Genomic DNA, 25094 nt, shown 5'->3' with positions numbered 1-25094 from the left:
GTGAAGTGAAATTAGCATCTTCTGTATGCAGGTAGAGTTTCCTCTGGTGTATATTCCTCTACGCCGGGTGGGCTACAAGCTGAAGTCAATAGTCACAATCCTCATCCTGTGGTAAACTATAATAGGCCTACTGTCAACTCCACCGAGAGTTGACAATTTTCTATCCACAGTCTACTCCATTCATACATAATTCATACTACCATCAATAATTCACCATGGTGACATTACCAATAATAACACAACAATACTTTGTTTTCGCTGTGTGGTTTAAAATGTGTTGCCTTGGTAACAGAGATGAAACAAATATTCCCAGGAGGAGTGATGGGAACACAGGAACAGGACAGAATTCCCTCCTGATCCCACTTAGTAGTGTTGTCACACTCTCTTTCTTTCTCTCCCTCCTGCTCTGCCTTTCTCTCATTTCTCTCTCTCACATACACACTCACGGACCACACTTTCCGCACGCATAAAAAACTAGGTCAGATAATACAAACTCCTGAGGGGTTTTCTGTTTTGTCTCTTTAGGATTTCAGGGAAACTAATGGAGAGACTATTTTTGGGAGCCAAGCCCGCATCTCTGCGCCGTCTCCTCCTCCCCTGCTTTCTCAGTAAATAATCACGGCTACATTTATGAAGAGGAGAAGAGACACGGGGCAACGCTGAGGCAAATTGTCAAAAGAATCGCGGCATGTATGCGTGGCTGTGTGTTGGTGCGTGTCTGTGAATATCTGATTTTCTCACCTCTGGTGTGTTCTTCTTGAACTCGCGGCTCAGGTCGATTAGTTTCTTCCTGGACTGTTCACTCTCGTCCTGTCTGTTGGCAAGCTGTGTGGCGGTGGCATCTAGTTCTTTCTGCAACACAAACAAACAACTTTTTCAGCTCCCTGAGTGGAGAGCGGCACAGTTTTTCATACTTATCATTACCGTCTCTATTATTATAATCTGCATCATTGTTATCACTCAGAATAAAAAAAGAAAGGAGCTGTTTTATGACTAGACAGCCGACTCCTTGACCCATCTGGCGTGCTGCAGACTACCCATCCTGCCTCAGCTGAACTTAGCCAGTGTGCAGCAGCAGAGGCGGAGAGCAGAACCGCAACACCGATGTCCCGCCAAAGAAAACCCGGCTCCACTGGTAGTTTGATCCGCTACCATCGCAAGGAATATCTGGAGCCATTTAGCCTGTCAGTCAATCAGTTACCACTGTGTCAGGCATGACAGCTTATGTAGCAATAGACTACTACTCCGCACACAGTTCACAACAATTATTGACTGTCTGCACCAGACGACCCCTCCCCTCCCCACATAACAACAGCACAATTATCAACAACAGCAGTGTTGTCAAGACTGAGGCAGGGCCCGCCTTTATCCACATCCATTTTGCATTGTTATTAATAGCTATTTATGGGACTTGTTCCAGATGATGGGCCAAGTGCTGACATTAACAAGACGTTCAGGCCTTGTAAAGATTGTATCTCTCTCTGCTGAGTGTGTGAGTGTTGCTGGATTATGTTTCTGTTGGATTCTTGCCTCCTGTCACGCTCACTCCTTTTTCCCCCCTCATTTTTCCGTACTCCCTGCAGATCATCCACTCACTCATTCAACCAGCAGTACCTTCTCCTCTGCTTAAATCTCTCTCTTCTCCCTTTACTCCGCCTCCCCCTTTTTCTCCTGCCCCCTCCCATCTACCTCCTGTGAGGCCGCCCACCCCTGAGAGTGATTAAACGCTGCTGAAGGGCCGTTATGCTAACTAACACACTAATCATTTAATACACACATTACCACAGGGGCCCTTGTGGCTCAGTCTGCTGACAAGGTCCCAAAACACACTCACGCACACATGCCCACCTCCCCACACCCCCCCCCCTCCAACTCACACCAGAAAATACAACCCTCTAAAAAAATCGTGTGATCAAGTGCTAATTAGGAGATTTTTCCCCCATCAGCATTAAGTTTTATTCCCTGACCAGCCGTGATCTCATTTTATCCACAAACCATAAAAAATATAACAAATGTTAGTCGACTGTCCCCTGCAATGGATTTTACGCTGCAGCGCAGGACGTTTGAAAAAAAGACTGCTCACTTGCTTACATGCCATCTTGCTCTCGCTGCCCATGGAGCAGTTGATGTAGCAGCCTGTCTGCCCGTGGCCATGGAGCAGCTGCACTATCTGTTAGTGAATTCGAGCGTGCGCAGAAGCCTGTGCATCGCTTGATGAAAGGAGGAACCTTATAAATTTTAATCATGTTAAATTAATTGTCAAAAAATGAATGCTCTAGTTCAGGAATAGAGGTGTAATTATTATATTGGTAAAGATTAGCTACAGGAACAGGAATATTGGGCCCAGTTGGTTCAAGATACTAACATCAAATTTGGTAGCTATTAATCACAATTTGACGTATTAGGCCTTAAGGCTAATACATCTTAAATCAGTTAAACATAATGACTCACTGAGACACTTCAGTTTAAAGACTGATCAGAATTCAGAGGCCAGAAGCAGCAATCAGGACAATTTTAGGTATATCCCAAAAGCGAAGAGATAATGCAGTTAATCATTCAAACTGTGCCGTTTAACACCAGGAATCAATTTTGAAAATATATCGCGCATGTTCTCAATCGCTGCGGAGGTAAAATACTATGGTCGACCGATTAGTTTAGATAACGAAGTGTGTGGGTTGCGCACCTCAGGACACAATTAAGCGCATCAACTTGAGGAAGTTTGAGAAAGTTCAGTAACCTTTTCAGACCTGGGTCGACATCAGTTTTCGTGCGTTGCTTTCAGATATCTTTCACAACTAAATATTTCTACATTTAAACTATTTAAAATTAGGTTATTATGTTATACTATGTTATACTGTTATACTCAGGTTTAAAAGGGTTCAAATGGAATATAATAAATGTATTGCATTTATCAGATTGCTCTTTGATATGCATATGTGCCCATGCAAACGTCCGGTAATTTTATTTTCAACTTGTTTTCCAAAAAAGTCAAAGGAATTTCACACAATAATCTATTCATATGAATTGATTAATGTGCTGTTTTTTGGCATCTAACTGAAGCAACCACAGTCCTCCACTAGGTTCCTGCTTTAGGAGGTCATGTGCCAATCCCTGACGCCCTTGATTCTTTCCAATCCCCTTCCAAAACCCTGCACATATCCCAATGTGTTACCAAATCCCCATTCCCCCCCAAAAAATTCTCACTGCTAAGCTAAATAAACACATCACACATGAAAGAGGATTGATTCAATGCCAACTGGGCAAGTAATTATGGGCATGGTCTCAGTTTGAAAAAAAAAAAAAGGACCCTCAGACTCAGTCAGGTTTTGACTATGCAGCAAACTCTCTGCCCACATCAGCAGACACAGGCAGACTTTACACTCATCTTGCTGATAGAGCGTAACATCCAAAAGTGCACAGTCCCTGCTGCCTGCCCCCCGTTCACACACACATCAAATCTTACTGACCATTAGGGAACCGATATTATTCCCATTTTAGGCAACAAATAAGCGAGACAGGTCGTCATATTTAAGTACCTCAAGTGAAATACTGAACAAATATGTTTGGGTGTTTGCTCTGCTGGATGGTGTTTTTGTAGAACGTGGGTTTTTAGCAAAATAAAAGCGGACTGAACTGTGGTCAGTTTATATGTTACAAAGGTGCCGACTCAAGCTCGAAACACACAGGAGGTGCCCCTTTTCTCCTTATACCTTTGTTATTTGTTTTGACCAACTGTAAAATGGCACATCGGAGTTTTTTTTTAACAGTATTTATAGTATTTTATATAAACAAACTTTAATCTTCAAAGTGCTGGCAAAGGCCTTTCCTATGCAATATTTTTTTAATAGAAAGTCAGACACATTTAGCTACGTTTCCTCTGAAACTGATTTAAGAATATTTACACAGGACCACCATATGCAGCTACCTCTCAAGATGATATTCTCAAGCTTATAAAAATGTATGTGATATAGTTGCATGATTAAAACGGATTGATATTTATTTTAATTTGAGACTGGAGAGAGTCAATATCCTGTCTGAACTCTGCAGTGAGAACTGTCAGTGCCCAATTGGTCCGGCTACTTGATCCTTGCCAGCACCAACATCGCAGTTTATATTACCGTCGTGCCTAAAGATAGCAGATTAATAGATGGCTAAATAGAAAGATGAAGACCTTTCGATTTTATCATGACTTCAATGGTGGCATCTGTCACTATCCATCTGAAGTCATGACGGTCAACACAAATGGCAAAACTGTGTGCAGACTGAGTAGCTTTCAGTTTGGACAAAGAGGTAAAAAGTGCAATCATGCAAGCTAAAAAAAAAAAAAAAAAAAATGCAATAAATCCCTAATTACATTTGCTTTTCGATTTCATGAAATTTATGTTGAAATTAATTTTGTGAAGTACAATTACAGTTGCTATTGCCTTTATTGTTGATGTTTTCTATTGCACCTGTTTGATTATTTGCCAATCAGCATGTGATTATTTAAAAGGCACACCTGATGGCAATTAAGCACAGAGCAAAACTGATGAAGCGAAATGCAAAGCGCTTAGTTTGTTCCTTTTTGTTTTTAATGGAAGCTGTCAATAAAGTGTCAACCTGAGGATCCTGGTGTGCACTGGAACTTCGATTTCCTCTGGTTCGTAAAGAAAGGAATTTGCAGTGGCCCTGCAGAGCATCTCTGTGTAAAAAAGGCCTATGGATAGATGCAGGTTTTTAACTTAATTTCCAAAGTGTCATTTATTACGGGGTTTATTTAGAAATTACTGAGAGGCATCCACTAGCTGCAAATTAATTCAGCCACTCTGTTGGCTTCATCAAGCATCCAAACTCATGGATTGCAGCACTGTTAAGTTTAGGCAAGGCTGAACTACAGGGGCTCTGCCATCTGGCATACCACCGAGACTCTTTCTATCATGTCTGACATCAGTGATTGACATCACGCTACTTTGATGAACCTTACAAATTAATATGTTTGACAAGGAGCCAAGACATGAAGAAAGTAATTAACACAATCCAACAACATGAAAATTGCAGGGGTCTATATTTCACAATGCATGGCTAATGTAACGACAAGAAACGTAATTAATTGCAGAGGCAAAGTGCGAATACCAGTACTTGTGTTGATGCTTCAATGTAGCGGCTGCATCACAGAGCCCCAAACAACATGCATTAAAAAGTTGTGCGCTCCGTGCTCAGGGCCTTCAGGCTCGGTCCGAGGTCAACTCTCTCTGGCTCTCCTTGGCCTGACTTTGAAACATTTTACTTTTTCAAATGTGAAAACAGTTTAATTTACTGGAGAATTAATTCATTTAACTATTTCACATTAACTCTGGCACTATTTTTAAATCTGGCTACGGCTGGTTAGGACTGCACTGTCTAGTTTTGCAGAGGATGGAATATGGTGTGTGCAGGGGAGCATTAAGTGGGCTGTAATGTCTGTGTGATTGCTGTAACAGCCCTGCTCGGCTTGGCTGGACTGGCCCACAGCAGCAGTCCCTGTCCTGGTTCATTTGGTCGTCTGGTCAGCTGTAAAGACGATTGGAACAGATTGCCAACACTCCCTAGAGAGACTTCAACACTGACTTGGCCAAGAAGCCTCCCGCACACTGCTCCACACGCGTGTGCTCTCACATGAATGCACAGACAGGCCGCTGCAGTAACTTGGGGAGCCCAGTCTTTCCACATTCTTTTGAACTCTGTTTCAAAAAGAGGAAGTCTGCTAACATGTTCGCTCAGTGAAATTTGGCATGGTGAGCTATGTTTGCAGCTAGCAGGGGAGGTTGGGCCAAATGGAAATGACTATCTCTCCGTCCTACAACTGTGGTAATAATACTAATCACTGATAACAGTCACGGGTAAACAAATCCTATTACCACTGGCCATCAGACCCAAGGTGTATGTGTGTGTGTTCATCTCCCCTAATGAAATTCCTTCCACTCGTCTGCAGGCAGAAAGAGGCCTTCTATCTGACTAATTCGCTCTAATTACTCTAATGAGCCACAGGTGATGATACAGTGAGACTGATTAATTAAATGGGAGGCACCAATCAGGCATGTCTGATTATGCCAATCATATCGACTACAGACTAAATGAGATAACAGGAGACAGACGCACTTTAATTGAGGTATCAAAACTTCATAGAATTCCTTATGCCCTCACGCTCTGACGATGCCGAGACAGATAGGCTGGTGGAATGACAACAAAGTTATTGTTATGTACACAGTATGAAGTCAATCTGCAGCTGCCGTCTGTGCCGCCACGGTGACCAGGAGTGCACACAGAGGGGAGAACACCACACAAGGATTTGCTTCAGATCTCATTCTTGCTGGGAATAATTGGGACTGTAACTGCTAGAAACACTTTGTTTACACCTCGTCTGCAATCACACATGCCAAGTAGTCTGCCACCGCTCCTTTAGTCCAAACACAATGTAGGTTAACTGCTCCGCATTCGGTGCATGTATTACACATTAATCTAATGGAGCACCACTCTTGAATTCAAGCCAGGCGCACAAAGAGACGGACAAAAATACATTAACTTCTTCTCAGCAACACTAACACCATATTAGTCACAGTGCAGAAGAGGCTAATATTTTGAAATAAAACTTTTCTGTGTGCATTTCAAAGTGAGAAGCCTTTTCACAGGCCCTGTTCTTGGCAACATGACACAGATGTTTAAGAGATGAAGTTTTCTGTCCTGCCAGAGCAGCCGCTAATCTTTCCTTTTATCTCTGACATGTCTGAGGCTGTTATGTGGTTATGATAGTAAACAGTAAAGGCGTCTGGAAAGATGTCTTATCTGAAATCTACGAGGCCTACCTCCGAAACTCCCCCTCCATCTCCCCTCGCAGCGTTCCACCTCCTATGCGGCTGACTGTTCTGTATGCCAAACCTACTGTGTGGGGGTGGAGTCGTGGAGTGGTGGCTCAGTCGGGAGCGACAGCCACGCTTGCTACAACGACACGGTACATGATCACAGATCACAGGCACGCCCCCTCAAAACACAGCACAACAGCAGCACAGATAAGAGACTACAATCCTGGCTGCCTGTCTGCCTTCCTACCTTTGACATAGCAGGGTGCAGAACTTTAAATGTGCCAGCAGACGCCGTTTTCACAAACCACACAGGGTTTGAAGACGCAAGTCACATCCTCCTGAATCTCCGTTTTTGCTTTTCCTCTCAGCCAATGGAGTCAAAGCCACAAAGTTTTCTTAACTGTGAGCTAACACAATAGTTTCACTGTGACAACTGCGGTCTAAAACGCTTTTGTGTGTATGTGTGTGTGCAACTGCGTGTGTGTCTGTGTTTGTGTGCAGAGCGGTTGGGGGCGGGGGGGGGTCAGCCTACCACTCTCCACAGTCTAACAAGATGCTTGTGGTCCCTGAGCGTTTTGCTCCTTTTTTTGAACACAGATCCATATCTACCAACAGCACAGGAGCTGTCAAGACTCACCTCACCGACGCTGACGCAAGCCCGGATCAAAAACAGGCTTTTTACACCACAGCCTCGTTTGTATTGATCCATGTTTCTCTGCTGAGAGACTGGTTGTTGTTTTATCTCCCCAACATCCAAGCCTTAACTCTCCTGAAGCTTACTGAGAGCTAGTCATTATTTTGCCCGACCTATTGTCTGACAAGGGGTTTCAGAGGCCGGGCCTGAGCCTAAATACAAATATAATGAGACTAAGATGGTTCCTGGCGTGGAGGAAGTGCAGCTCACTTGGTCTCATTTTGCGGACTTCGAATTTAGCTGGAGGCCTGTGTCACAAAGGGTGAGTGGTGCGGTGGGTGCAATGGGAGGAGAGGGCTATGGCGATATGCTAGGGTGTAATGCATTGGTGAAAGGGCAAGATTTTTCATCCCTGCGTTTACAGGGTGGAACGGCTAGGATATTGAGATCTGAGATAGGATCAGAGGGTAGTGAGCTGTTTCAGCTACGATAAAGGCCACGCATTACAAACAGAGCACAGATAGAGAGAGAGAGAGAGCGAAAGAGAGGGAGAGAGAAGCAGAGAGAGAGAGTATCACACCTCTCATCCCTGAATTAATGCCTCCATTCTGCCAGGAAGCCATTCTGTGCCAGTGAGAGGAGATTGGGGAGGGGATGAGTGCACAGATACAGACTAAAAAATGGAAACGGCGATCATGGAGAGGGGCGATAGGGATTAATCAAGTCTGGAAGAAGAGTGGGGCTCTCCAAGCCCTGTAGCACTTACACAAGCCTGGGTCCCAAGGACTCGGGCAAGCAATTGACATCGCCCGCTATTAGTTTATATGACATCAAATGCACATACAAGTAACCATGGGTGGATAATGACAGGGTCACAGGTGCAGGCTTGCAATGTTGCAGGCTCATCATCCTATTCTCATATGCGAGCCTGTCTTTTTGGCCTAGAAAGTCTATGACCCCTGCACAAAGGAGCAGTGTTCAAAGTCTATCTAATTTTGTTAAGATTTGATCTGTTCTCAATTCGTTAGCCTATTTGATTTGGTGTAATTCACTTAAACTTCCATTTAAGGACTACAAGCAGCTTCATGCTATTGGCACGGGGACAGGACAGTGAAAAAGGGGTCTGCATCACTCTCATGTGCCTCTGGCACATTAAATCCCCTCTCTGCATGATGCCCTTTTCCACATTTTAATTTAGCCTTGTCTATCTGTTGTACCCAGTCATTTCATTTTCTAGAGCCCCGATGATGACACATCAGCAGGAGTTGTGCCATAGCCTATAAAATCAGCATGTTGACTTCTATGCATTAATCAAAAGCATGTATGAAAATGCCCCATTAGGTTAGATATATCTAGACTCTTTAATGTGTCCAGCACATGCTGTCACTATTTTCTAGCACAGCTCAGCCTTCTGACTGAGTTTGACACCCATGGTCTATACGATCAACGTCAACAGAGCATGTCCTGGGGCGAAGTCTTACTCAGCCTTTATGAGTAAGAGTTTTTCTGCTCTGCTTGCACGACTTTTGAGAGGAAAAGGCAGAGAAACACAGTGAGAAAGAGAGAATGAGCATAGCTAATCCTTACAGTAATGACAGAATAATTAGCTTGCATTAGACTATGTAATGGGTTGTAATTATATCATTTATTCTGTGTTGGGAGAATGTGATATAAAGCCTGCACAATGAAGAAAGAGGAATTGAGCTCAGTGGGAAGTAGGATGGAGCATGTGTAAGAGCTCAGGCTCTTTCTATTGATTGATCCAAACATCAAACGAACCACTAGAGTAATGGGAGGAGTGAAGGACAGCTAAAAGCTATTTGGAGCCTCCACTGCATAAAAGACTTGACCTGTTCCACACAGCCTACATATCAAAACCATCAAACAGCAATCAATAGACCAAAGCGGTCAACTCAACAAACCGTCACCCTACTAAAACATCAAACCCCCGGCCCAAGCGTCAGATGATAGGCTACACTCAGCTTATCCATTACCATCAGATAAAGAGGAGATAAAACACAGAGCCTAATCCTTTCATGTGTCGTGACAGCCACAGCAGCCTCCAAGGCATTCCTTCAGTCTGGCTCTCAAATAGTTTTATGGCGGAAGGCAGCCATTCAGTCAGCCAGCCAGCCAGTCAGGGCTGTTCTGGTCTGTTTGTCTTATTTCACAGTTTACACGCTGTTTTATAGGTAGTTATTATGGTCACCATGGTGATGCCATACGTTTTTATGGTCTTTTGGTCTGAGGGCAGAGAGTGTAATAAATGAAAAAACACACACACATGAAAACAAAGACTCACAAAACACGCTCCTGCTGTGGAAAGGTCTCCTGTCCCTCCCTTCCTCCCTCCCTCACTCTTTATCAGTCTCACCAAATGCCTATCTCCCTACTTTCTGCTTCATGTGAAACATGGATAGGCTAACGTACAATTGTCCTCTCTCATTCCACATCTGGAGCTGATCAGAGGGCCTCCTGGAAGTTGAGGCCTCTGGGCCTATTAATAACCATACCGCTGAACTCAGGGTCAGACAGCAGTCAGCGGATGAGCCTGTGTCTACTAAACACATATTCCCTTCCCCCCTTTCTCAAGAGCACAACTCTCACTTTTAAAAATGAGACGGCAGGCTACAGAGTTTAGCATGCACATCCAGCATTACACTTTTAAATACAGAGACTCCTCCGACTCAAGCAGGATCTCACAAATTATTCACAGATAAGTAAACAAAGACTTAAGTTTGAAACTGCTTAATTCACATTTGGTCACCCTTAAAAAAAAAACAAAAAAAAAAAAAACATAAGCATAGGAGACAGCCTGGACTAATTGTGAAACAATTCTCTCTTCTTGAGTAGTTTTTTTTCCTTCTTTCCACATCCAAACAAGTTCAAGTTCAAGGAGGCTAGACCTGTTAACAGCAAGACAGATGGTGAAGTCATCATCTGTTAGCTCTAAAGGTTAGACCAGTCAGACAGCCCAGGTCATACTGGGGTCTGCAGGGTCAGACCACCTCTGAACCCTGGCTCCAGTCTGACAGCTGCTGGGGTCAAATGTCAGGGAGGGGTTAAGGTACCGTCTCAGGTCATCCAATGAATTTTACAGATACAGGATTCTCTGTTTGTGTAGCATTTTGATAGAAACTGTGATGAACCTTTCCTATATTTATCAATTGTGCATTAGACAAGGCCTGCGCAGTTATAATAGCAGGGTAATTCCACACTTAGAAATTTGCAGACCAAGCACTACAATGATTTCGGCTCAGGTCACTTAAATAAGTCAGCCTTTCTTTTCTTAAATGATTACACCTCAAAAACTAAGAAAAACACATAGGCAGTCATTGCGTATACTTCCTCAGCTGAGTTCCTCCGCCTGGGCAAAGTTCGTCAACCTCCGACGTAAAACTAAAGCAGTGAATATCTTACTTAATGCAGAGAACAATTTGTTAAGCATAAACCACCCCCATCCAACACACACATACACGCACCTGTGAATACAGGGTAGTTGAATCATCATAATCTGTGGTAGTTTTCTGCTGAGCCCAGCCAGCAGTCTGTGTTATTTTTAGAGGGCTGACACAGAAGCAGGCCGTCCATTTACTCTGTGAGCTGGCAGCAGGACCATCACAGCTCTGGTTGCTTTTAAACTACCAAAATGGGAACGAGCTCAGCAACATAAACACTGCAAAGGTGTGGACACTTAGCAGAGACGAAGTTAGCTCGGATTCAGGGCCATTACAATTCCATTACTTTGACATTAGGCCCCTTATTAAACAAGGCGGTCTGTGAAAATCCACACGTATTAAACCGACAAACATCACATCATCTTATAGCTATGACGATACATGCCTGGAATTGCAGGAGAAAATTTGAACTCTAGGACTAATTCGCTGCAGTCTGACTTTTTGGTCATTTTATTCACAACGTTATGAGAAGTTTTTGTTTTCGTAGACAGAATTTCAAAACATTTGGAAGGACCCCACATTTTTTTTCTGTTGCACAGGATTTTTCAAACATATAAGATTCAAACTCCATATTAAAACAACATAATTATCGCATTCCCAACGATGTGTTCAAGGGCTGTCAGAAATTTGAAAATCAAAAAAAAAAATTCTGGATTTACATTTTATGGTTATGAAAAGCAACGTAATTTTGGCGATTTTTAAAGAAATAATGTGCTCCAAATAGGTTTTCTTTTATATAAATACATATATATATATATATATACATATATATATATATATATATAATAGCAAGCATATATAAAAATAGCAAGCAAAAAAACCCCTAAAAAATATGTATATTCTTTTGGGCATTTTTTTACATAAACCCCTTTTCAAAAATCAGCAGAAAAATATTTACAAAATCAAGGCGTCGCGCGTCAACATATATTAAAGCTACGTCATGTTGACAGCTACAGAAAATGAATTCATCATTATGTTAGATTAATGTAATAATTTGCTAGACACAACAAATTCCATTGATTTTTCCAAAACTTTCAATCATTTTTGCAAGTTCAATGATTTTTCCAGGCCTGGAAAATGTGATTGTAAAATGACTTATCCAGGTTTTCCATGACCGTGGGGACCCTGTAAATCCCTTAATTTTAAAGCTAAATTCGGCAATTAAACACTAAACTGCTCACCTTTGCGTTATTCACACAAACCCCCTTTTTTTAGAATGATAAAATTCCCGCATTAGCAAAAAAACAAACTCCAAGTCCGTAACACACATAAAAATTAAGTGAAGAGAAAAGGAGAAAGGGTAACCGAAATTGGAGAGAGAACCGAGGCTAAAGGTTGAAGGCTGTTCCCATCAGATGTGACTGATGGGGTGAGCCTGAAGGCCGGCTATGGATCCAGCAACTGAAGCCGTGATTGACATTGAAAATTACACAGAGTGAGCTATTAGCAGATAGCAGGCCATATCATAATTCAATCCCTACACCATCAAAGTGCACCAATATCATAATTCAATGCCAAGAACCATTAGCCTGCAGCACACCAATATCATAATTCAATCCTGAGGCCATCAGCTCTTGCCAATATCATAATTCAATACTTGGACCATTAGGACACACCAATAGGCCTATTAGAATTCAATACCTATGGTCAATGATCTAACAGGACACTGATACTGGAGTCATGGGTTGACATGGGATAAGGTCTGCACATCAGGCCTTATTTAGCCCAGACTCCTTGATAACAGCGAGATAAACAACACTAAAATTAGGTAGGGCGAGTGCTTCACCAATACACCAGACGCTGAAGGCCACAGAGTGTTTGCTGTAGAAACACATTTCGGCAGGCTTATGCAGAGGGACACGTTTGTTGAACAAAATGAAGCTCTGCATTAGCTTCAAACTCAGCAGTGCGCTCAGCCAAACTCGTCAAAAACGCTCTCAAACACTGGCTACCAGTGTGTGACCGTCTGCAGTTGGTCTAAATTATCACATTGTGGTACCTTGTGGAAACGGGACTCCGTTTTCGTTTTCTGGTCCATTGCCTCTGTTTATATTTCCATGTTAACATCTTGTTTAGCTCCTTAAAAAATACTGCAAATCTCATCCAAGCCCGGCTTGCTGGGTCATCAGAAATCCGCACCTTAACATCCAATCAAATGGTGTTCAGAGGCTCAGATTTCCTCAGCTGCTTTAAGTCAGTTTTTCACCAGAGTTGTCATTATTCAAAGTTATTCCCACCACACATTTCTTAGGTTTCCTTGCTTAGCTGTAATCCTCATGTATTGCATGTGTAGTGTAAAATGACTCTGGAGAATGATAAATACAGGAAAGAATGATGTATTGGTGAAAATTTAATAAATTGCTCGAATGAACAGAACATTAATCAGCAAATATTCTGACAATTGATTAACCGCTTTTCTAGTAAAAACACAGCTGACTTCCAGCTCCTGAGTGGTAAGGATTTTCTGCATTTTCGATTACTGTAAACTGAATTTCTCTTTGGTTTTTAATTGTTGGTTGGATAAAAAGAAACCTTAAGATAAGACATTCTACATTCTGTCATTTTATAGACCAAATCATTATTCAGCTATTGAGGAAATAAACAAGAGATTAAGTGAAAATAAAAATAATCTTCAGTTGCAGCTTTGAAAAAAAATGCTACAGCCCTTCTTTGATGCACCGTGTGATCCAAATACGGTTTGATTACGCGGGTCACATACCTCTTAAACCTTTAAGTATTGACAATTTCGTAAAAAGTAGGGATGCACAATATTGGGTTTTTAACCAATATGCCAAAGTAAAACAAATCATTTGGCCGCTAACCGATATCAATACATCCACTTTTTTGTTTAGCTCATTAAACAACAAAAAAAAGGTACAATTAGGCAACTTTCTTTCTGAAATCCTCAGAATAAATACGACTTTATCTGTATGCCTGTTCACTCGTTTAAGTTTATTTTTATATGTATTTTAATTTATTTACCTACTTTTTAGTTTAAGTTTTGTCATTTATACTCTTCATACATACTTGTATCATACTAGGGCTGGGCAATATGGCTTAAAAATAATATTGCAAGATTTTAAAGCAATATCACCATACTCGATATATATTGTAATATTTAAATGTCCTTTTAACTATTGTCAAAATTTTTAAAAAATTGAATGAACTGCAATTACAATGATATTTAAGTACGATAAAGCTAAAGTAGCTACTGTCAAATATTTAATAGTTTAATACACTGCTGTTATAATAACATTTAATAAATAAGGATATGAGAAAGTTGAATAAAGTACTTTTATAATGCAATTTTAAAACGTATTGTTATAATTAAATCAAACCAGGACCCATGTTGAAGGACCTGTCCGGTCATTTTTAGCATTAGCAGAGAGTTACACAGACACCACGACGTCTTTAACCACGAGGACTCACTCCCTGTGAGCTGGCAACAAACTGACGGCACTCCACGTCATGTATTACTGATATTTGCAAGTCACACTGGTACTCCGTGGTTGCAAATATGACTGTATAGTCACGATTTGAGCACTGCAGATAACCATGCCTCAACCGCTCACACTACCCCCACTACCACTTCTTAAGATCACTGTAAGCTGGAAACAAACTACTAGCTCTACAAATAATACATTAATAGTATTTGCACATTGCAGTACTGCTCCAAAAGGTGACTGGAGTCCTGCAGACGCCCTGCTCTGTGTGTCTGTGTGTGTGTGTGTGTTCGATATTGCCCACCCCTATGACATACTTATAAATATTTTAGATATATTGTTTTGTTACCTGTGCTGTATCATTTACCTGAGGTTTTATACATGTTCACTTTGACCAAAAAAAAAAAAAAATCAGTGTGTTATAGAAATCGGCATGTTGGCTGACACCTATCAAGTGCCGACATTATTGTGCATCCCTAATAAAAAGCTGGCATTTTGAACTAGATCACCTTGATGACGGTGAGTTGACAACATGTGGTAGACAGGTGAAAAGATAGGAACAAAAGCAACAAAAAAAGACAGTGAATTTGTGTTTTGTTGCAGATTAAAGACTGGATCTTAGCCCACTGTTGGTCTGCACCTTCTTACTTTACCAGTCAACTACAGACAACAGCAGACACTTACACCCTGTGGAATGCAGGATTTCTGTTGACTGAAAACTGTAGGCTTAATATTACAAGATGAACAATACGAACGAGATTATATCGGGTTTGGAGGCACTGTTTCAAGTGTACGCTTGATTTTTAAATAAAGTGGGCATCATCCTCAAACTTACGAGTGGAAACCGCCTGTATACTCCTAAAGAGAAGTGTCCAGTCACTGAAGCCCAGGCTCTCTCTACAGGAATACCGAGCAGCAGAATAATGGATGCTTCTGTCATGAGATACGGTGAAACTCTATGATGCTGTAGGTGAGAGAGACTCCAAGTGGGTCTGTAAATAATGCCTGCCACTTGAAAATAGGTCTCTGGAAACTGCCCCCTGTGCTCTTGTAGCTGGTTGTTGGGTGGAAGTTTTGTCTGTGCAGTTATATTTAAAGTGTTTTAGTATTAAGTGGTGGAAATGTGAAAGCAATATAGCAAATATATTCTGAGCCACATTAAATATAAGTAGCTGTTTCTGAAGTTTTTCTGAATACTACCTTGGCTTAAGAGCTGCATTGTTGTTTTTTGTGATGGTATAAGTTACTGATCCCAATTTGTTTCTGAGCAGCAGAAAAGTTAAAAAGTTATAAAGTTAGGTGAAAGCAGGAAACATGCTTTAACAGAAGCCAGATACAGAAATTCCACATGGGCAGTAGGCCCCTCTAATATATTGAGATGTCCACAATCGGCCTGTGGAGGAATGCTGCAACTTAAATTTGCTTATAATAAGTCTGTTATGAAATCTGTTGTGGTGATTCTTTTCAAAGTGTAAAAACACAAAAAAGTCAATGTGGCAAAAAGTAATTCTACTCTCTTTAAGGTGTCAGTTTTCTTTTTTTTGAGGCATGTCTCATGTCCTGTCTACATGGATGTGTCTATTTTTCTTCCACTCCACAAAACCATAGTTTTATAAAATATCTCCATCCACACTAGAATGCAAAACTGTCTCCAAATTCTTGCTGGGCAAGTAGAAGGCATTAAAGGCTACGTCAACAACACGGCAAATACCAGAGAAGAACGATCCAAATCTGTTGTTTCAGTCAGACTTAAAACCACAACAGTCATGGAGTCCACATTATTTTAATTGTAAGGCGTTCACGTTAGAAAAATGTGAGGTGGCACTGTCAGACATGAGCTCTATGCTACCTCACACATACAAAATCAATCATAGCTCTCTGAGATGGGACAGCACAACAAACCCGTGGTCATCAAAATGCTGAGCTGGCTGAACAACAACGGCGGTGGCGAAGCAAGAAAGCCCCCTAGACTATGATGCAGAGAAGGCGGTCACAACATAGCAGCGAAGACACATCAGAAAACACGAATGTTGAAAGACAGCGAGCACGTAAGAGACGGAGATTACCAGCAGTAAAAAGAATACAATGAAGCTGTTATGGTGTTTAAAATGGCATAAAAAAATGTGTTTACTATGATGGTTTGCATTTATGCACAACACTTTGCAGTGATACATGTATTGATCAGTCATAAATAAACAACAGTAACTAAACTATTCACGAGGAAAATAATGAAAACTGTAGAGTTGCAGTGATAAATCGATTAATTGTCAACTCTTAAATAAACACCCACTGAATTGATAGCTGATTCATCGGGGTTTTTTTTTTTCTCTCTTTATTCTCTGATTCCAAGCTTCTAAAGTGTGATTATTTTCTGGTTTATTTACTCCTCTGTGACAGTAAACTGAACATTTTTGCATATGGTTAGACTTTTTGGAAACGCTGATCTGCATTTTTCGCCATATTTTAACATTTTATAGACCTAACAACTAATCAAGAAAATAATTGACAGATTAACCGGCAAAGAAAGTAAGTTTTAGTTGCAGGCCTAGAAAGCCAATTGTGGCCAGACACCAAGATTTCATCTTTTTCACTCAGATGTAAGCGGAGGAACCAACTAGCAGAACTTCCCTGGTGGCCCAGAGCGGGTAAATGAAGTGATGCGCATAGTTTATACTAAATAGTTTATAATAAAACTATATTTATTATGTAGAATGAAAAAAGGAGCTTCAATTTGGGACATTGGGTGTTAAGTCTGGGACACTTGAAAGCAGAATTCAGGACGATGAGCAGAAAAGTTAATTTCGAGCTCTGGTTGCTTTATCTATAATTACAAATAGTGGAAACAAAAACACATTCATGCGATATTTTTATCCAAAGCACAGACTTCCACACCTTCTAGTTTTATAAGGAAACATGTCTGTTAGTCACACACTTCTGCATAAAGCCTGCATTAAGAGCTCCGTCCGTTTGGGTACCCCTATTTTTAGACTTGTGTGAAGTGCTTTTTTATCTTTTGTTCAAACATCAGATGATATTGGTCAAAATTTATTTTACAACGTGGGGAAAGTTGTTTCATTAAATATTCTGGTATCGACTCAAGAGGGTAAAATGTATTTACTTTTTTGAGTTAAATCGGATAAACAGAGTCTAGAGCAGACACTCCTCAAAGCAGAGGGAGGGTGAAGAAACTGAGCCCGAGTGTGACGTACAATAAATCGCTGAGGAGTTGGGGAGTATGGGCCTCCGGTGAGAATTAGCCACTGATAAGGTAGATGAGGAGAAGTTTTTTTTTTTTCTTCTTTTTTTCCGAGCTGCACATTCCTCTGTCGTATGGAGTCTACCGTTCATAAGGATTCACTATAACCTCTTAGAAAGTGGGATGACATGGCCCTGACCAAAGTAGAGCGAGGGCAGACCAAAGACCTGACATGCACTCGTCCCTCACTCTGACTCATGCTTAGTCGCTCACCACCCACCAACACACAGTGAAACCTCAGTCCCAATGCCAGGTTTTGTCACTGGGCAGAGAAGCGGTTGGCTACAGTAAAAGCATGACGTGATGCCCCTTCCTCTATGCTCCCCCAGCCTGTGCAGCAACAGAGGGGTAAAAATATCCCACCAGTGAGTTCAGACAACCAGCTCATAAATTAACACTAAAACTCCTGCAGACAACAGCGGGCCAGTCGCTGAGAGATTTAAACCACTCAGGTTGCCACTGACCACAGCTCTGGGATCAGCTTACAAAAGCCTTTTCCTAAATTTACCCATTAGGAGGTGGTGAATAAGAACGGGCTCTGGATCAGTTTACACCTAAGTCACTGTTTAGCTGTACGCTAACATAGTGAACTATTTTTTCAAAATGGCTCTAGGGTGCTTTGTTCCAGGAAACGTTATGAGGTGAGATGTAGGCTATTAGGCCTAAATTGGGAATAGCGTATAGCAGAAACGTCTGTTGTTAATTTTCCGAGCTTACACAGAAGATCTAAAGTATAGGTTTAGGCTCAGCCATTCGCTCATATCTTATTAAGGCTCGCCTGTAATGAAGCGCAATCTCTCAAGTAGAAACACAATGTTCCAGCAAAGTGCTCGACTGGGTCAAAAAAAAAAGAAAAGGAAAAAGAGAAAAAACAACAGGAGAGAAGAGTGATGATCCCCTCTAAAGAAACTCAACTCTGTAATGGACGGACAGGGATTACAGACGTTAAAACCTCCTCCATCTGTAATTCACTGTCACCCTGCCATCATCTCTGAATCACTGATCCATTTTGCAAGTGTGCGAGACCTTGCTAAAAGCATCACTGTTGCACCCATTTGTGTTTGTAGTGGCGGTGGGGGGAACTAGGAGAGGAAAAAAAAAAAAAGCACGCAGAAAAGACAAGTTAACAGCTCGCTGTGCTGTTTCAAAGCATTCTCTGTCCTGTAACAACCACCTAGCTAGTTTCTCACACGGGGAATGGGACACACTGATCAAATAGGATTTTAATGAACATCAGCAGTTGGAGCCTGAGGAGTAGACGCTATGATGGCTTAAAGCTACTGACATCTAGGTTGGGTTGGATTTTCATCATCAAACGAAACAAAAAAAGAAAACATTCCTTTGCTGGTGCCTCTCGCGCACAGACAAAACAGACTGTGAATCCACACTGTCCATTCGATCACAAGGAGGACACAAATGAGAAAGCAATTGGCTGACAAGGCCAAGTGCGGACCACGATCATATCACACTAACCCTGCATTATCCTCAGAAAACGGAAAATAAAAAACAGGTTCTTCTCTGAAGGCTTTCCTCTCGGAGCCTCTCAGTGGGAGGGAGAGTAAATAAGATGTCATCAATAATAGACAGTGAATGTTCTGAGCAGTTCTGCACACACACACACACACACACACACACACACACACACACACATGCACACACATGCACACAAACACACGAGCTCCGACTGATTCCTATCCTGCAGACAGGCCTGCCAACCGCCAGGCTTTTTGCACACGCTCAGATTCACTGTCCTGACTAATCGCTTGTGATAGGGGCCTTTGCCATAATTACCCAGGGCCTTATCACAAACTTATGCGATGCATTTTTCATGTCCTGGCTGCTGGCAGTGCCTTCACTGTCCGCGCTGGCAGTCAATCTACGAAAAAGACTGATCTCAGACAAATTCACACACACACACACACACACACACACACCAGTTCAGACGGGGCGAAATGGGTGAAAGCAGGGTGAAGGGCCAGGGAAGAGAGAGGAGGAAAAAAATCAAAGAGGAGGGGAGGGGGAGGTGAGGGAGGATGATTGGGGGGGCAGGAGGGGGAGGAGGGAGGGGGGGGGAGATAGATAGTGAGCAAAGAAAAGAGAAAGCAAATTTTTTTACATAATGCATGAACAAGGGGGCACGAGTAGGAGGACCAAACAGGATCAAATAAATAGGAGAAGTGAAGCCTTGATGATGTGGCATAAGTGCAACACAAAGCCCGCTGGGAAGACTTGTTCACTGTCCTTTTGTCTACCCAGTCATAGGGGCATCATGACCTAAATAAAAGTTTAAATCCCAAGCCTGTGCCATGTTTAAAATTATGTATGAACAATTGGGCTAGCCTACATAATATGTAAATGACGACGGCGACTGGGCTGCTAATATTCATAAATTGTGATTTGAAATTCAGCAATGCACGTTAAATGCCACGGGAATACACAACAGTGCCATTGTCTGAATGTCTTGTGATAGGTCAAACACGCTCTAATATACACTGGCTATATTCACGCACTGAATAGGCCCAATATTTTCCCCATATCCCCTCACACTGTGGGTCTCCTCCGTGCACGCGGAGATTAGCGGCGTGCGCGAGACATTTCTGGAGTTCATCATAATCAACAAGGTCATGATCTTTCATTTTTTTTTTCCCCTCCTATCATCATTTTTATTCAATTGCATCGCGTCAAGAAAGTCCACTTCCACAGACGTGGCAATGTCTGTAAAAACCTCACAGTGTATAATTGCCGTCACCGTGAAGAGAGAGAAAAAAACGGCCGAGTTGATCAACCGTAATCACTTCAATATAAACTGCTTCAAAACCGTTAGCCGACAAGGTTGCTAATGTTTTCACTCGCAACTAAACTTGCAAATTTGACCGGAAAAAACACAAGCAAAGCGGTGTTGTGTGTCTGTGCTGCCCGTCTCTACGGTTGGTGTCACCACAGCGCCACCGTATAATGAGTCGCACTTATTTTTCCCCCAAATTATCCAACCTTACAACGGCTAAAGCGTCGGGCTAACTACGGCTACTCGCTCCAGTAAAAGTTGAACAACACGCAATAAAGATAAGCTAACCGAAAGCTTTCTGCCAAAGCCCCGCCGTTTTGTTTTTATCTCGGCGCATCCCCGCGGCGTCGCCCCGGCTTGCCCAGTTGCAGTGTCCGATCGATGTTGAATTGAACAAAGAGGATCAATTTCTGATCAGCGAGAGAGCCACTTTCATCAATGTGAGGAAGAGGTCTTGAATTCTCTTCCGAAACACCTACGAGACGACCGCGGAAAAAACACAAAACACAGCGGCCGAGAGAGGCGACACGGCCGAGGCGAATAGAGGAGAGACGGTTGAGACAGAGGTTGAACTGACCTGTAGTTGTTGTAAGTCAAAGCGCTTCCAATATTGAAACATCGATCCTGCATTGGCCGCCATCTTGAGACATATTGAGACAGGAATGAGATGCTGATAGAGAGCGCGGGGGTTGGAGTTCAGTGGAGAGGACCGGGCGGCCGGAACACCCGGACCGGATCACCACCACCGCTCCTCCGGGCACCAGCGGGAGTACGGACCGGAGTCGGCTCACAGGAGTGTTGCCTTAATAACGCCATTATAATTGCTTAAATAGCTTTTTATCAACATACAGATATTACAGGTAAATAACCGAGCTGGCATTAAAGTGCTCTTTATTTTTATTAGCCTACATAAAAATGCACGAAAGTGTGAGCGCCAGATATTTTGGGGTTGTAGTCTTGTGTGATCATTATGTTTTATGGAGAGCAAAGATCATACAAAAATAATGCCAGGAGGCTACTTGGAAGCCATATCTAATAAAGAAAAAAGAAAAAATCCCACCCGGAGAGCATTAAGGAGCACACTGAGCAGTGTGCAGCTGTGCAAGATGGAAAACCAACATGAAATAATGTATTATTTCAATCATCATTAACCAGATTTAGAAATAAAACGCAAATTGATTAAAAAATGATTTTTTTTTACATACACCTACTTGGATTTTTTTTGCCACAGGTTCAAACTAATGTTCTTTTTTTCTAATTAATTTGCACCTTTTTAAAAAAAAAAAAAAAAAAAGGGGGGGGGGTGCATACAATTAAAAAACTTGAATGCAACTTTGCCACTATGAACTAGCCTTGAAAATAAAGCTTTTTTAACATGAGAAGAGTGCCTTGGTTTAGCCTTTTTTCAAATATTTTCACTTTTTTTTAACCAAAGAGCACCTTCTTACTGCTTTGTTGCTTCACCTGGCTAGAGAATGCCGAAGCCCTTTGTCTCAATTTTCTTTGCAACTTATGTATACTACATAATTTGTGGTTTTTTGGGGGTTTTTTTGTTTGATTTGTTTTGTTTGTTTGTTTTTTGAGTGATCTCAGTGAAAGGGTTTTGCTTTGTTTCATATGGAAAACTATGAAGGGCAATTGCAAAAAATAAAAATTAAGTCAAATATAAATGTAACTAAATGCTATTACATAGTTGGAATATGATCCAGACTAAACATGCCTGTCTAAATTGCAGAGTTGTGAATTGCCAGTGGCCCCACAATACACTATTATCAGGATAATTTAGTCACAATATAATATTATTGAAATTATATTGCAATTTAATCTTTTTTTCTTTCAAGGGAGAAAAAATGTTTTGTCTAATGAGATAAAGTTTTCAGTCTGTTCATCATCCTCCAATCCTTTTTTTTTTTTGCAGCAAAAATCATCTAGTGGAATAAAGAGTCGAGAGTAAGAGATTTTATTATCCTAGGAAAATTAAATATTTTATTTGTATTTGAAATATTAATAATCATATAATAAAAATACTCAGCATCCATATTTCAAAACATTATTGCCATGCAAAATATCCCTATAGACTGTATCATTTTTCCCCCAATCCTACTAAATTGTTAAATCATTCAACCCTAATCAATAATGCAAATCAACCACAATAATTTCAGTTTCATGATGCATGTATTTTATGCCATTCTTAATTTACACGGTGGATCTAAATTCAGCAAATGTAACAAAGCAGGGCTGCTGGAAACCTGCTGAACTTGGTCGTTTCAGAATGGGTAAAAGATGAAATGGACTCACACTTGGCACAAGGTATTCCCAAGTTCATGATCTTCCCATTTTACTATAACATGATTAAGAAAGTAAGACTGATATTTTCCTTAAAGGCAATGTTTTGCTACACAGATATTAATCAGATTAGCTATTCAAATCAGATTGTTGTGTTGTTAATCCAGTCACTGCTGCAGCAGGGCAGCCCAGTGGTTAGAGTGTCAGCATGCATACATATCTGTTGTTGAAGTGACCTTGAGCAATACACTGAACCCTAGCTGCTCCTGAGGCGTCACTCCTGCTGACCACGTCCTCTGACCCCCTTCAGCTTGTGGATATGCAAAGAATTTCTAATTACACTGTATGTATTTATGGAGCGCCCTAAATTCCACTGTCAAACTGTGTCGATTGTGCACCTTAAAACACATCAATCTCCAATCCCTCTGCAAAGCCGAGCCGAGCTGCTCCGCTTTATCAGGGCAACACATCTGTTTTACACGTTGTTTTCATTTTTACCATTCTGTGGGTTCCCAAATGTGTCGAGTGCGTCGTGTGGAAAATCAACGCCTGCATTCACACTTGGTTTTTTTTCTCGAATGCTCGGGGGCCACAGTGTTTAAAAAGAAATATGTTATAGCTTTATTTTTTCCCTCTCCGATCATTCTCATTTCTTTACAGCCACTGAACTTGAACTGCATTCACTAAAAATAAGACAAGAATTTGCCATACATAATAGCGCCTCTTTCACTGCACTTGTGTGCATACAAAGGTGGGCATTTTTGTGCTTTGAATTAGCTCAACTTTCAGGTCATTACTTGATTTGATTTGACGCTGTTTGTGTCTCCCTCCTTCAACAGTATGAATGGTGTTCAGTGCTCAACCAGCGTGAATAGCTTTGCCTTATTTTATACTTCATTTATAAATATATTACAGCAAATTAAAGGCTGTCTTTAGTTTGCCCATGACACTCAGTCACATGCTTTTCATAAAATGTACTGAATTAACAAATAGGAACAGCTGCTAAAAGAATTAAATGAAAAAAGACATAATAGCAGCATGATTCGTGTTACTGTCAGGGTCAATTACTATTTATATATCACAATTATCTCTTTTTTAATATGAGCAACTGGTCTGCACAATGAGATACATAATAAAAACTTTTTAGACAAAATGCTGCACATGAATCCTGTGTGTAATCCTTTCATTTCTTCCCCTTTTCGCCATGTTAATCAGTGTTTTCTTGGCCCAGCCTACATGACTTGTGATGCTACCTATCATTAAGCCAAACCAGAAATACAGGTCTGAGATAATCCCTACAGGCTTAGTAGCTCTGCAGCGTGTCCATTATGTGTTTGTATAGTTTTCTCTTACTGTCTCACAAAGAAAACACACAACAAAAAGGAACACAACCTGTATTCATGGCACAGGTATGACTCAATTGATCACACCGTTGTAACATCTGAACTCCAAAATGCATTTTGTCAGTGCTGACTTTGTCTTGTGGTTATTAACGAACATATTGTTTCAAATACTGTAAGGTGATCTACTTACTTTGTTTATTAATTGTATCATTTATTGTGTCATACATATATAAGTGCCAAGCCCACAACACATAAAAACACTGCTGGAACTGTGAAACATTTGTCTGACGTGTACATAACTTTTTTTTTCCATATATAACACAATATTGCTAACAAAGAAAAACAGTTTAATTCCTAAAAAGAGCTCTTTCTTTTCATTATCCACCAAAAAGAAAAACCTCAGAAATAAGGGCATATTATTAAAAAGTGCAGGCCTTAAATCGTCATACAAAAACAATACAACAGGAAATTGACTGTAAGTTTGATCTCAACCTAAAACACAAAACAAATGCAGTATTTTCTTTTCAGGGACACCATTAAACACATGTTTTTCTATAGCTTATGGTAAATTACCTGAGATCTTTGAGCTCTAGTTAAATTTTGCTTCACTAGTAAGTCTGTACTCTGTACAGATGTTAGTTCCCACAGTTTAAACAGAGCTTGGCAACAAAACAAACAAAAAAAAAAAAACATATGCTGGCCCCTCTGATATGAATAATTCACACAAGGACCTGAGATTGTTTGAGCTGATATGAGGGAATTTAAGTCCATCTTAAGCAATTGTGAATATAGCACTCTCAGTCACTGTGATTGCTTCTAAAATTGTCACTGAAATTATTTTAGAAAATTTAACATGTTTATGTATTTATCTGTTTTGTATTGTATTTTAACTGGAGGCTGTGCTTGCTCCTTTGCAGTGTGTGACAGTTGTATTTGTCTGCTTGAGTTTTGTTATTGTTGTAACAGTGTTGATGCTGCCGTCTTGGCCAGGTTGCTCTAGAAAAAAAAATAATTTTTACTGGTTACCTGCTTAAATCTAGGATCAGTTTAACCTTATCTAGTGGTTTGATG

General features: G+C 41.0%; 1 protein-coding gene across 1 annotated transcript in view; it reads right to left on the bottom strand.

Annotated features, from left to right (window-relative positions):
• Positions 1 to 21059, bottom strand: part of cux1b (cut-like homeobox 1b) — a 64463-nt gene extending 43404 nt beyond the window's left edge. The window contains exons 1-2 of the mRNA XM_042486925.1: positions 20972 to 21059; positions 742 to 852 (exon numbers count right to left, since the gene is read on the bottom strand). Coding sequence (XP_042342859.1) covers positions 742 to 852; positions 20972 to 21034 — 174 coding nt within the window. The 5' untranslated portion in view covers positions 21035 to 21059. The remainder of the gene's footprint in view (positions 1 to 741; positions 853 to 20971) is intronic.
• Between the last annotated feature and the right edge of the window lie 4035 nt (positions 21060 to 25094).

Source organism: Plectropomus leopardus, chromosome 5, assembly GCF_008729295.1.
Source record: "Plectropomus leopardus isolate mb chromosome 5, YSFRI_Pleo_2.0, whole genome shotgun sequence".
In the NCBI taxonomy this organism is placed as follows: domain Eukaryota; kingdom Metazoa; phylum Chordata; class Actinopteri; order Perciformes; family Serranidae; genus Plectropomus; species Plectropomus leopardus.
This window is presented reverse-complemented; position numbering and strand designations above follow the sequence as displayed.